Consider the following 14,510-nt stretch of genomic DNA (forward strand, 5'->3'; position numbering starts at 1 on the left):
AAATATTTTTCTTTACTTTTTGCTATCACAATTCCCTTCCCATCACAATTGTGTGTTTTAAAATGTTTGACAGTCAATAGATCCGCATGTTTCTCGTCTACATTTACAACTAAATCACAGAGAAGCGTTATCCCGGAACTTGCAATACTGTATCTTCTACAAAACACAAAGCACATTTAAGGGCTACTTACCGACCGGCCCATGCGCGGGAAATAAAAATATTTCTGGAAATACAAGATAAATCACAATAAACTGATAGATACATATCTGATAATTTAATGTGGTCATTTTGAACGAATGTCCAAACCTTTATTATTCTTTATTTCTATTTGGAAGCTGTTCCAATATATATATATATATATATATATATATATATATATATATATAAACTCTAAACACTTCCTAGTAATATTTCAACCGTGTTACAGGTCTTCTGCAGTCGTTCAGTCGTATATATCTATATACATTGTATGTATATATAATGATGAAAAAAGAATACACCCGTTTTCAAATTTTTATTTCAAAATGTCTAAAAATACATTTCTTCGGTGATGTTAATTTCGAAGCAATCTTCGTAGAAGCTAGTTGTGAAAGCATATCAACAAAAAGAAACAAAGCATTTGTATTGCTAATCGTCATGAACGAAATTTCAAGTCTTCATATGATAATGAGCGTGTCGCTCTGGCTGTCCCCTTTTGTGTTAAGCAATGAAATCAGTTTCTTCAAAACATCCTGGTCAATTTGTGTATCAGCCTCGCTTATCATTTTATCAGCATATGCTCTCTGAAAGGAAACATTATTTTTATTACATATTTGTTTTATTGAACTATAATTTTCAGTCATTTACATGTTCTATAAATAAAAATCAATCACACTAGCATTAGTTCCACCTAGGAACATACGTAAAACAATGTTAACCGCTGACTGTTAGGTTCAAACAAAGTCTTTTATTCAATAATCTGTGTATCATACCATTCTCTCTTCGTCATCTACGTAACTGCGTTTCCTTCCCAACCGTGGAAATTGGATCTTTCGTTTGTTCACATGGAAACCCTTCAAACATTGTAGTAATAAGTCAATATACTAGAGTGATTGTTTTTACAATACGATCTTTCGAATGGAATAGCTAGTACTGTTCTCTCATGTAATGCATATTAGCAAAAAAGATTCTTAAAAAGTTAATTACCAATAAACTATTCCGTTTTATTATGCACAATTTACCTGTTTTCATTGCAACAGCATGCATTGATGTCAACATCTGAAGGGTGAAAGAAGGGCGGAAGTTCAATGAAGGGAATGGCGACCAAGATGGCGTCAGACAGGAGAGATAGTTACGCAGGAAAGCTAAAATGTTTACTTCAAAAATGACGTTTTACACTGCATTCGCTTACGCCACAACAGTCAAGGGGAGACGGACCATATCCATGCAATTTTCGATAGGAATGCTCTTGTGCTGTGCAATTTTACCTGATCTATTTCCTGGGATGGAAAATCATTTTGGTCCATATGTAAAATATCTAATAAATCATGGTTTATAACTGGAAGAATTTCTTCAACATTAGTATCTGGGAAACTGTCGAAGTTCTGAAAGTTGTACAAAACAAAACACACATACACTCTGGAAATAATGATAGATGACTAATTTTAAACATTATGCTTTATTGCGCTTGAAACGACAACATCCATGGAGCACGTCACACGTACCGTTGACGTAGAGGATCTCTTTCCACCCAAACGTGGAAATTGTAAAGGTCTCTTGTTTACTGTCTGTGTAACATGAGGTTAACAATGGCAATGTAATGCAATCAAAATATACTTCATGAAAACAGATTTACAGAATAATTCTATATTGACGCTTTTGGAATTGGTGATAAAATATGAAATGGATAATATTTGAAAGGCTTTGAATTCGTTAGACTTGAAGAATTTCTTGTGAATACAGAAAGAAAGATTCAGCTTGCAACATGCTAGAAGGTTATGAAAATAGAAGCGACGAAAAGAATAAATATTTATAGAAGATTTTATTGAGCATGCGCTGTGCGTAAGTTACCCTCTAGTAAACCTACGTATTCTTGCGACCTTCCCAAGCGCGGGAATTGATACCCCTGTGAATGGACGGATGAAGCAGTTACTAGAGAGCTACATCAATTAATGTGTGCTTATTTCATAACTGTATTTTGCATATTAGCCAGAGACTGGCGTCTCCTTATACATTTTGATGAGTTCTCCACAGGACACCATCAAATGCTGCTGTCAGCAGCAACAGAAACATGCCCCGGCACCTTAAAACACCATTATTTCATACTCTATTATATGACGAATAGAAGAAACATGATGACACTACTTTATTCACAAAAACATAAGACGATTTCAGTCAAGCAACTTTATGATTAAAATCATTCGAGTAGCTTTTAAATTAGAACGACCCACGTGGATTTATCATAAGGCAACATTTAATTTAAAATGTAACTTTAAATGCGATACACTTTGAAAAATCATTATCATAGAGACATGTAATTGATCAATGGCTTTTCTTAAAATCATTAATGATGATTTAAATTACAATAGACGCGATCAAGAAAATTTTTCCTACTTACTGGGGCGCGCTTCTGTCGTAAAGGTGTCGTGGGCTGAAATAAAGATACATTCATTAAACAACAGAAAAATGTATTTCAAATTGTTAGCAAAATCATCTGCGTACATGTAAGAGTATTCGCCAAATTAAAATGTAAACCTGAAGTATCATTTGAGAAGGTAAAAGTAACCAAAAATAATTTGCATGCACACCAAAATCTATATCTTAAGTTTTCTACAGCTGTAAAAAACAAACAAACAAACAAACCAAAAAATGCTAGTGTTCATACCGTTCTTGTTTATACAGAAAAAAAATGGCATTATTTTCCTATCAATGACCTCTTAATCTCCAAATTAGACAGAAAGGAAAAGACGCACTTTAATTTTTCGTTCGATGGCTTTGGAAATTGACATCCATAAAAGATCTAATAGCGGCGTCTCAGTTCAGTGCGTCTGAACAAGTCTTAACAAGAAGTTTCAATTTGGAACAATCATTCATCAGCGAGACGTCACTGGAAACATGATTTTAATGTGATTTGGACAATTGCAACACTTCAGAAAATCCCACGCCACCGTGTCAAAGAAAAGTGTAAAAAGCATTGATAAGTTCCCTTCAACATTAGCAGGGATTCTTTGGAGAATCATCTCCATGGTCTCTTAATGACAAAATGTACACGTCCATTATTGGCACTCACTTTTCAACGGAGCGAATAGGATACCAACCTTTTTTGTTCTTAAGAAAAAGTGACAGTTCTACAAAGTTCGCAGATATTTACACCATATCCTATATTCACGTTATGAAAATAATTGATGTTATTGTGAAGATCTGATATATCTTATATAATTGGTTGCCAACAGTAATTTTCATTTTAAACACCTAAGTATTATGAATGGCGACTGACTGTTTGTTTTTGATGTATATTTGCTGACAATACCTAAACCTCTCCACACTTCCCTTAATGCAGAATATCTACATAAATTAAAACAGTTAAGATTCTAATAAAGAGACTTGTATTGCCCCCCACCCCCACCCCCGGTGTAGCTGCACACGTACACAAGTACTACATATAGTTAAGCTGAAATTTGTCGGTCAATCTAATGAACAATTCAACATGAAAAACCTAGAATGCAAACTTTTATTGAATTTGTTTATGTATTTGGTTGATTTCAAGACCGATTTCACAATACGAAGGAAGACACATAGAGAATATTACATGCTACAATCCATATCATATACCATAAAAGCCAAAGCGGTATAGGGCCCGAGAGGTAATATGACATATGGTATGGGTTTTGGCATGTTATGTTCTATTTATCATATACTGCACTTCTTCATGCTTAAATATTGCTTACGAACGTTATAGGGTTTATATATATTTCTGGATTTATATGCATTTTTGCACGCCGGTCTGATATCTCGGACCGGTTGTTGAGATCGGCTATTGTGACGTCATCCATACTGCGCAGTGCGAATACGCATTTAATCATTACCAAGAATATGTTTTTGCCTTGTAAAATTTTACAAAAATAAGTTATTAATTATACTACGAACTGTTATTAAAATGCAATTTTTCAGAGAGGATATTCTGTTTTAGCAAGTATTCTTTGATGATATAATTTCATTTGTAACACGCAATTTGATTGGCTGATCAAAATACATTATTTTTCAATAATATAATTTTGCTTCTTAAGATATTGTGACATCACGAAATCTTTACGTTCTTGTTTAAAATCATTCTTAAAACATAAAGTGATAACCCGAATTACAAAAAAAAAAAAAAAAATGAATTTAATAGCAAAGTGTGTAATTGAATTATAACAGAATTTGGTGCAAAATTACATTTTTGTATTAGCGTAGTTATGTCAAAACCCATTAGCATACTTTACAATAAAAGTCATTCTTAAAAGAATTAAGATATTTAGCTTGAAATATACTTTGGCATGATATTGCTTGCATGTTATATAGACTACCGAAGGGAATCTCATCTATTAAATTTGTTAGGTATATGAGGTGATTAACTTAAATGGAAAAAGTAAGAATTTCTATAACAGCGAAGCCATTACGTGTTCCGTTGTGGCTAATCACCCCAAATACTGTACAGTGTACCTATCAAACTAGGCAGTAGTCCCTTATATTTATATTTGAAATAAAAATGTAAGTATAAAATTGACATATCAAAATTACTTCCCAATAGAAATTGAAATACTCATGGCATTCCATGTTAATTTCCTTAGTGCTCGCCCACTGACGTCATTCATTTACATGCACATTAACACATTGGAGCTTCAAAGGGTTATCCCAGAGAAAACAGTTGGAAATGTAAATATCTAACATCGAATGAGTTGTCCTATTGCAATTACTGCATATCTATATTAAATAGTGATTGAATTATCATTACTGTACCATCATCATACTGGTAATGTATATAATTGTAAATTCAGTATATACATGTATAACTTTAGTAAATTCAAACAATATGGTACCAATTCGGTTTAAAGACTGTTTCGCAAATCATAAAAGAATTGATTCTAGAAATCATCAACCACTCAACACAGTACATCTCTCAATCCTGAATATTTCCACACTCCGAGGACTGCACATCGTCCCTACTCGTAGGTGTGAGAATAAACCATCGGTCCTGCAAATCATTCTGACGGCATTAACTCCCGTTATTTGTAAAACTAACACAACTATCGATTTCCTGCAAATGTTTGAAACTTTACCTATTCACCCGTCATTGTCCGCTATGGGACGATTCTAATCACACCTATGCCGTTTATTGAGTACCATAATTTTGTGATGTCCCTTTTCGATCCGTTGCCCTGATGATTTGAAAAGAAATATTAACCGCCAGAGAAAGTTGATACTCCATTGTCTAACGTAGCTGTCGTTTGATTAAGACGATCAATAGTTATTGTTTAGAAAATGCATTGTCATTTGTAGCATGTGTATTTTTCTCTAATAAGATTGTAAGAACAGCGAGCAAATATTTACATGTAGGCGAGTCGAAGATTCATGTTATGGTATATGAAAAGCGCTTTATCTACCTCATTTACCATTCCATGGTTTGAGTGAAATGAATTCCATAAGAAGCTATTTATAGCCTACACTTTGTACTCTTACGTCAAAATGATATAGGTAGGCTTCGTTACATTTTGTAAATACAAGGCTTAAAAGTACCCATGTAACCAGATATATTCATCGGTTAAGGAACCAAGCCGATCATTTATAATTATCAATTAGTTACATTTGTATCAATGCTGTGGTGGGGTATTCTTTTTTCAAGTTCCTTTTATTCTCTCCAATCATTTAATTGGTACATGAGGTGCAATAGTAGCATATGTACATTAATGAATAAAACTAATCAATGATACAATATATAAAAGTGACATGATCAAATGTAAATATAACTCTGGGAGACGCATATAGGGCTCACGACGGGTGTGACCGGTCAGCAGGGTATGCTTACTCCTCTTAGGCACATAACCCCACCTCTGGTGTATCCAGGGGTCCGTGTTTGCCCAACTATTCATTTTGTATTGCTTATAGGAGTATGAGATTGATCACTGTTCGTTATCTTCACCTTTCATCCATCAATCTTGACTGGTTACGATTACCATCGCCATGTTGACGAAGAATTTACAAATTCTAGAACTTGGAGTTCGAGTGTGCTAGTCCGAAGTTGTTCTTTGATACCGTGTTATGGATTTTTACTTCTGCCAATTGTACTTAAGCATTGTTGATACAATCCACGGAATATATTTAGATTTTAATGTAAACTACGAATTATTTATGTTCCTTATCTTTAATTCCATTTACACAACAAATACTGATTGAGAGTAATATCTGGTAAATGCTAATTACATCTGCTAGTAATTATCAACAAGCGTATATATACAACCTTACACAATTTAGATTAGAGTGGAAAATCTCCCATGGGCTTAAAGGTAACATCAAGTCAGGGAATTAATACGGTGTGCAAGAAAAATTAATAAACTACGATTTCATTTGAGAATCTCAAGAGTCTTGTAAAAGTTCGATTTCGTGAGCGAGATTGATATAATTATCTTTTGATTTTGAATGGGAGTTTTGAGCAAATTTCAGAGAATGTAGTGCTTCTAGTGATATTGCAATAAAGTGTACCCCAGAGTGTAATGTATGGTTAAACCTTCCATAATTTGTCTTTGAATGAAGGGTACGAATAATGAAACTTCATTGATTTACTTTCTGGTCTCCGTGGGAAATGATTATTCAATTTAATCAAGAGATTATCACAATAGAATTTGTTGACATATAGGTTTAATTGAGAGCGATTTTCAGATACACTAGTTGAATAAGCTTTCGTACATGTATATGAAGAAATTTATGAATCAATCGTTAATTTACTTCTATTCTTTGATAAACATAATAGTAATTATGAAAAAATATTTAAAAGAAAACCAGAGTCCCACACGTACTGTTGTGTGAAAGGTGAAGATCATGTTACATTAATCAATCTCATAACTCCTTTAAGGAATACAAAATAAAGAGTTGGGCAAACACGGACCCCTGGACATACCAGAGATGGGATCAGGTACCCAAGAGGAGTAAACATCCCCTGTCAACCGGTCACACCCGCTGTGAGCCCTATGTCTTGATCAGGTAAACGGAGTAATCCGTAGTCAAAATCAGTGTGCCAAGAACGGCCTAACAATCGACACGAAACACGCCAGACAACATTTGACTCAATGATAGGTTGTATCAAAATATCAAAACTGTTTAACCATTCAGCCTCGCAAGTCGTTAAGCGACAATTTTCATCGGCTTTAATTATTGCATAAAAGCGTTTACTAATTTGACCCTGCAATTAAATGTACTATTTACATGGTGTTTAATTTGAATACGACAAGGACCAATACAGGATTTATCACTTTGCAGTGGCTATTACGACTCCACAGCAGCTAGCGATGTCTGAAGGTGAAATATTTAACTTTTCATGTACAGCGTTTGTATTGCGAGGGTGCTAAGCATTTTTCATTTATTAATATGTTTTCGACTTTCACTCAAATATAACCTAAACTATAGTTATATAAACGTAATTTGTGTTCAATGTCACACTTAACAAAACCCAAGTACTTATAATTTTGTGACAACGGGACAGACAGTATAGATCGTACTGATGGATGCTCATTTGCTTTCAAGATATTAGAAAAAAAATCTGATTACAATAAAAGAAAAAAGATGTAGGACAAATTCTTGAATAGGGTACATGTTTGTGAATGAATTTTCAGCTAATTTCTTCCTGGTTTCAGCCAGACCCTGATGAATTGTGAAATGCACGTGTAGTTGTGGATGACATTAACAGGTGGCCGCTTATGGAGGACGTAACCCCTATGAAACAGACCAGGAGACACCCACCATCTCTCCTTGTCACTTGCTTTCTGTTTCTGCATTAATTAAAGATCCTCTGTTACATTTGTATCATTGTGTTGGTTGTTTGCTTGTTTGATTTGTATGACAGAATATTTAACTCATATTGAGACTTCACGAACTACAATTGTAGGTGAAGTACCACAAATTTAGACCAAGGTACGTAACAAGGTACTTCTGTTTTCACGGTCTTATCCAAAACACCCGTGATTCCCACTTCTGAATGCCGAGCGGTTGGCAGAGGAGCAATCACTCCCTATTTTAACACCTTAGGTTGACGCTTTAAAGGCAAACACGGGTTTCAAACTCACGACATTTTGCTTATCAAGCGAATATTCTAACCACTGTGCCCATCGCAACCGGTCTAATATCAATTTGAGGACCGCGATTGTTGTGTCGAATTACATTGTTGATCGCTCTATTCCTGCAAATCATCTTTCAGAGAGGATATCTAAAAGTTACTGCTCTTATCAGTATTGTACAATTTAATTTGAAACATTAAATTAAGTTTCCATTACTAGAAATAGGTAGGGTTTATAGCTGTTTTATAATTGCATTCCTTGGCTGTTATTGGTAACGAGTTAGTTACACAGCTAGGTAAAAGTAATTGGCAATACTGATAGATTTTTGGACAGTATAATATTTATATTATAAGGATGCTACAGTACTTATAATCTCTAATACTTTTTCAAATTTACAGAAAGTACGCTTTACGAAATGAATCGATAAGAAACCATTATTCTTTATAGCAAATTAATTTGTGGATTTAATTAAAACGCATTGCTGCGATGATAGGTTCTGATCGCGTTTGGTAATCTGTTCTAATTGTTTGATTAGCTTGGTAATAGCAGAACATTCGGCATGGGACGCACTCGGCAGCTCTGCTCATAGATTCTAATTATTGGCTAGATAGATCTCCATCACCGGGACAAGGTTTATCCGCTTATAACCACCTTCCTCCCAAGAAAACCTCGTGGAATTAGCCTTTAATCACCTTCATGTAACACGTACTTAATACCATAATATATCGCAACTGTCAATTTCTCATCGTCATCAACTAATAACAAATGGTCTCCATGCATGATGAAATCTTGAGGATGGGAATTCCTATGTTCTAGACCCAAGTCTTTAAAATCATCATTTATCTATTATTCATTTTTCTTTTGATTGATATGGCTGCCATATTCACTCATGATCAGCCAGTTTTTCATCTGAATCTATTACATCATGAATATGGATATTTGAATTGAAAAATACCATGACATACTACATATAATTGCAATCAATGCTAAAAATGTTACAACTATTATGGGGCAAACCTTTCATGATTTGTTTGCGAATTCACAAAAAACACACTTAAAAGTGATTTATGAATTATACTTCACGATTTTTCTTATTGATGTCGTGAGATTGTTAGTTTCGACTCCGGCCAGGTTCGACCCGCTACTCTCAACAGAAATTTACCATATAGTAAAAGTCGCAGATCTTTTACATAGAATCTTTAAAACAGGAGATACCCAACATTGTGGAGGGGACGTGTACAATAAACACATGTAACCCCTAGTCTCAATCTGCAACAACCACTACGCCCTATTTATACACATTCTATGACTGAAATACGATTTTAAACTGCGGCAATTTCCAAATGTAGTAGAGATTCTTGTTCCGCTTTTTCACTCGATAATTTGTGAGGTAATTAGACAGCAAACTGAAAAACATGGAATCTGTGAAATCCGACATCCATCGGAATGGATATCTTTGTGTCAGATTAGACAGGGTGTGGGATTGCTATGGCTTAATTACTGAAACGTAGAAAGAGAGAGGTGAGGATGAATAAGGATTGGACGGCATCAGGTTATTCTGATAGACACCTGTATACCCTGATTACCATTCTGTTCTGGATCGGACGGCATCAGGTTATTCTGATAGAGACCTGTATACCCTAATTACCATTCTGTTCTATTTGCAATGAGAGGAATTATATTCAATGTCTTAAAAAGGTCAATAATTAAATGATTGATTCTATTATACTATTTGAAAATATTAAAGAAACAGTGTACTTAGTTATTGGCAAAGTTCTTTATATCTCGTGCCCCAAAATGTATCTCTAGAAAATAAGATGCATTTACTTCAAATCATGTAGTCTCAGTTTAAATACTATTTGAAATTCATTTTTTTTTAAAACATGATCTCTTCGCAACATATATCGCATACGCGAAAAACAAACGTTACTCTGTATGAAAAAAAAAATACATCATTTTATCTACAACCACTATTTCCAACAATTAACTTCAGCTTATTCCATATCAAACTTTGAAATCTCAAAACTGTTACCGACTTTCACTGAAGAAATTATCTATTGCATTCAGTAAAACGTACAACACGTTGTAGATATCGCTGAATAAAAAATTAAAAGAATAAGCAAAGATAGAAACTGGCATCCAAAAGTTGGTATCTTGACTTAAGAGGTATACTTAGCTTATAAAGAGAAATAGCCTACCTTAGCCTCTGTCTGAACCAGCAGGAAGAATATAAGTAAGGATGACGTAATTCCGGACACTAACATTTTCTTCTTTTTTCTTTTCTTTCCTCCGTCACTCTTGGCCTAATGTAACCTTCTGACTGATCTCAGTATGTGCTGGCAGACAAATACTTCTTGACCACCCACCTCAGAATTAAAAATGACGTCATAAATTATTTAACCACGTGACAAAATTGACAATGTTGAAATCTATATGGAAATGCCATATTAATATTTAATCGCAGACGACCAATCAGAAACCCAATGCAGGTCTTGCGACAGGAACACGATAATGATTTCCAATGTCTAGTTAAGTATTTAATAACAATCTCTGCGGCTTCTATGTTTTCACAAAATGGGTTGTCTGACAACTAAACCAAATAACTGATTGGTTCTGGGTCTCCAGCAATAGCTATTTGAGCACGAGGTGTAAACAGGAACATTAAAATAACGTTTGGTCTACACATTAGTTACAGTAATCAGAACCATTCCACAAAAAACACGTGAAAGCTGCTCTCAATGAATATCATAGTCGAATTACAAATTCCTTTGGTATTTTTCGATAGAAAATTAAAAACCAATGATAATGATAGGACAATGAGATAAAATGGTGATTTGTTAAAATAAAGACTTCTACCGAATACGTGCATATTGTCACATATCAGTGCAAAATGTGGTGAACAATCTTAGCAATACACATACTGTATTCTTTTATTTCAAATGTGTAATTTTGTAATACTGATTGTTTTGTCCTCTTAAATTTCAAAGATGGATTTTACATACTTTACTTCCATACAAAAACTGAAGCTTGGACCCCAAGGAATCTTTCGTATTCAACGACTGTCCTAAAACTAGCGCTGCTGGGGAAAACGAAGAATGAGATAAAGAATATTAGATATTGTTCTGAATTATTCACCACGTTGAGCACATAGTTTGTTATCACCCATCTCAGCAAGATTGATTTGCATCTCCCAAGTCTGACGACTCTTATGATAAAACGTGGAAGCAGTCCGCATTTACCCATGTCACGGACATCCACTGAAGGAACTATGAAACTTTAAAGTTTAAGGGATTTATCTGCTCTCAAAATTAAGATTTAAGGTAGATAAAATATAAACATCACCAGTTTTTGGTGAAGTCCCTGACGCTCGGAGTCGTAGCAGTGTGGGCTCTTTTTCGTGTCACCGCCAATCATGACACAAGACCTCCGCTTTTGAAGGTCACAGCCGAAAGGTCATTGGCTCACTTTCTTCTGATACCAGGCGCTTGGTGAAAGCACAGTCGATCATTCACTCTGTTAGACAGCTTAAGTTTTGACGCGATGCCAAGGATTCGAGCGTTCTACTCCTGGCTGAGAAGCGTACGCCCTAACCACTATAGTTTACCGCGACTGGTGCTCAATGAGTTAACATCAAAATATGTGAGTTATACGATTTGAGTATTTGGTAAAAGGTCAATCTGATTAAAATCAGATCCTTGATCCGCTCACATAGATCGTTGTGAGCGGATCAAATATTCTGATTTCAATCAGATTGGGTAAAAGGTATTCTTTTGTTTCAAAGAAGACAATGTTAAGCTTATACGGTACCAATTTTGATGCACCAGATGCGCATTTCGACAAATGATGTCTCTTCAGTGATGCTCAACCGAAATTTTTGAAATCCGAAATAACATTAAACTTGTAAGAGCTATTTTAAGGAAAAAACAGAGTGCCAAAAAGTGGAGTTAAAATGAAAGACATGGTCGAATTATTTCATTCATTCGTTATTCTATGTAGTACAATATTGCACCATTTACCAATGTACTGCCATTCATAACTCCAGTCGATAAACATTCCTACATTATTTCATTCTCGTCCGCATATGGTGTTTATGTCTCTCATCTGAATCGATACGTGAGAACATGTTTTGCATATGATCATTTTTTTTAACCGAGGCTGGCCTCTGAGAGATAAGTTGATGTTACAACTCAGCATTTCGCAAACTCTATGGTCGTTATAATAATTTTATTAGAAATACAACCCATCATAGGTCGACCGCTGTCTGGCGTGTTTCGTACATGTAACCTATATGAGCCACAATCAGGGTAGACCGTTCTCTTCATAGAATGTACTGATTTTGACTTTGAATTACTCCGCTTACCTCATCAAGATAGGGCTCAAGGCGGGAATGACCGGTCGACAGGGTATGCTTTATTCCTCCTAGACACCCGACCCTACCTCTGGTATATCTAGGAGTCAGTGTTTGCCCAACTCACAATTTTGTATCCTTTGTGGGACTTCTGAGATTGATCACTATTCATTATCTTCACCTTCATCATGAAAATCAATGGTGGTATACTTTACATCGTCTGTCTTTGCAATACACGATTTTTCTATACTTGCATTCTTGTTCTCTCTATATAATAACCATGCATTGAAATTGCAGTCATTTTCCAATATACCGAGAATACAGCGCGTGTGAATTGTTCAATTCAATAATTTTTGTGTACATCAATTTTAGAGGATTTATCAGAAGGAACAGTTTCGTTGATTTGTAATTTCGTCGTCACCTACTGTATATCCTCCTTGATATCGTGGTTTAAAAGATGAAATCGCAGGCTAAGTGAAGGCTTTTATTTTATTTTCCATATACATGTATGTTGTTATGTAATGGGTGGGGCCTGTGCGCACAGTGGTACAATGATATTGCAGAATGGTCCTTCACTTTCAAGGAAGAGAAACTTGCACTATATTCGAAAAAATTACAGAACTTATGACATGTATAAAGAATAGTTGTCTGGTACTTTTTAAAAATACATAGGGACGACCAATGGACTGGTATTTTTATAAAGGAATAAATTATGTCCCAATCAATTAATGGAGCTACCCTCACTGACATGAAAGCGATTCCTTTATCAAATTTGATGACAGTGGTAGATTTAGCATTCGTGGAGGTCATACAGAATAAAATATACATGTAGCATCATATCAAGGAGTATCTGTATTCCTTTTCTGGGGGGGGGGGGGGGGGGGGGGTTGAGGATTGTAGTGGTGTTTATTAAAATTAAAATCCACCTGTGGTGTCATTCTATTGTTTAAGCACGCCATCATTTATAAGAAATGGAGAGTTTCAGACAATTACTGTCCTTAGTAAATTATGTTCTGTTATGTTAAATTTGATTTTTTTTAAAAACAAGTTCCCCCTAACCCCCTCTGTTACTATGGAGTTTTGGGTTTTAACAAAATGTAAATAATGATTCCAAAGGCATAGATGAAAATTGCACCTAAGACCTTTCTCATGAAGGGCAGAAGTTCTATCTACTGAAACTCTGAGGACAATGACAACCCTGGAGAAATTAAACAATAGATGTTTCATATGATCAAACTCTATACCAGTATTATAAATATCATTCAGATATTTAATAGTATTTTCATAATTTATTGAAAGAATTCTCTTATATGAGATACAATTATAGTTAGGTTTAAACTTGGGGTGGATTTTAAGTAGGTCAATGTCCTGCTACCTCTCCATTCCTTAAAAGCAATGGACCTCGGCCCCTTTGGGGCCTCATCTCCATTACTTTTAAGGAATGGAGAGATGACTCGGACATTAACCTAAACGTAAACACCAGAATTTATTTCATGGACTCTTAGATACGCAGATGGAACAAGAAACGAACTATGAACAATTTTCGGTAAGTTTCGGCTTCTTTGATTTGATATTATAATGGTGGATAAATGAAATACATTGTAACTATCTTGAAACATGTTCTATTATTTGCAATCTTCGCCCTCTATCACCTTTCCTTAATTTCGCCTAATTAGCACTGTATATTTCTAAACAGTTACGATATCTTTTGTTCATCCAGCAACACAATGTCAAGTAAATTAAGATTTTTACTTAACGAAAATTGTACATTTTACGACATGAATGTACATAACGTGGAAGCCTCCCTTTGGCAATTGTATATCTGATGTAAACTTCGAAACACATGATGAAAGAGTGCATGAGCCTAAATTGGGGT

At 34.9% G+C, this 14,510-nt stretch overlaps 1 protein-coding gene across 1 annotated transcript; it reads right to left on the minus strand.

Annotated features, from left to right (window-relative positions):
- Positions 1 to 500: 500 nt before the first annotated feature.
- On the minus strand, positions 501 to 10,819 carry LOC125663885 (uncharacterized). The gene is made up of 7 exons (XM_048896308.2): positions 10,485 to 10,819; positions 2,598 to 2,630; positions 2,067 to 2,105; positions 1,705 to 1,767; positions 1,468 to 1,584; positions 973 to 1,053; positions 501 to 783 (listed from the first exon to the last, which is right to left on the minus strand). The coding sequence occupies exons 1-7, from the start codon at positions 10,548 to 10,550 to the stop codon at positions 658 to 660; spliced, it is 525 nt and encodes a 174-aa protein (XP_048752265.1). The 5' UTR covers positions 10,551 to 10,819; the 3' UTR covers positions 501 to 657.
- Between the last annotated feature and the right edge of the window lie 3,691 nt (positions 10,820 to 14,510).

Source organism: Ostrea edulis, chromosome 1, assembly GCF_947568905.1.
Source record: "Ostrea edulis chromosome 1, xbOstEdul1.1, whole genome shotgun sequence".
NCBI lineage: Eukaryota > Metazoa > Mollusca > Bivalvia > Ostreida > Ostreidae > Ostrea > Ostrea edulis.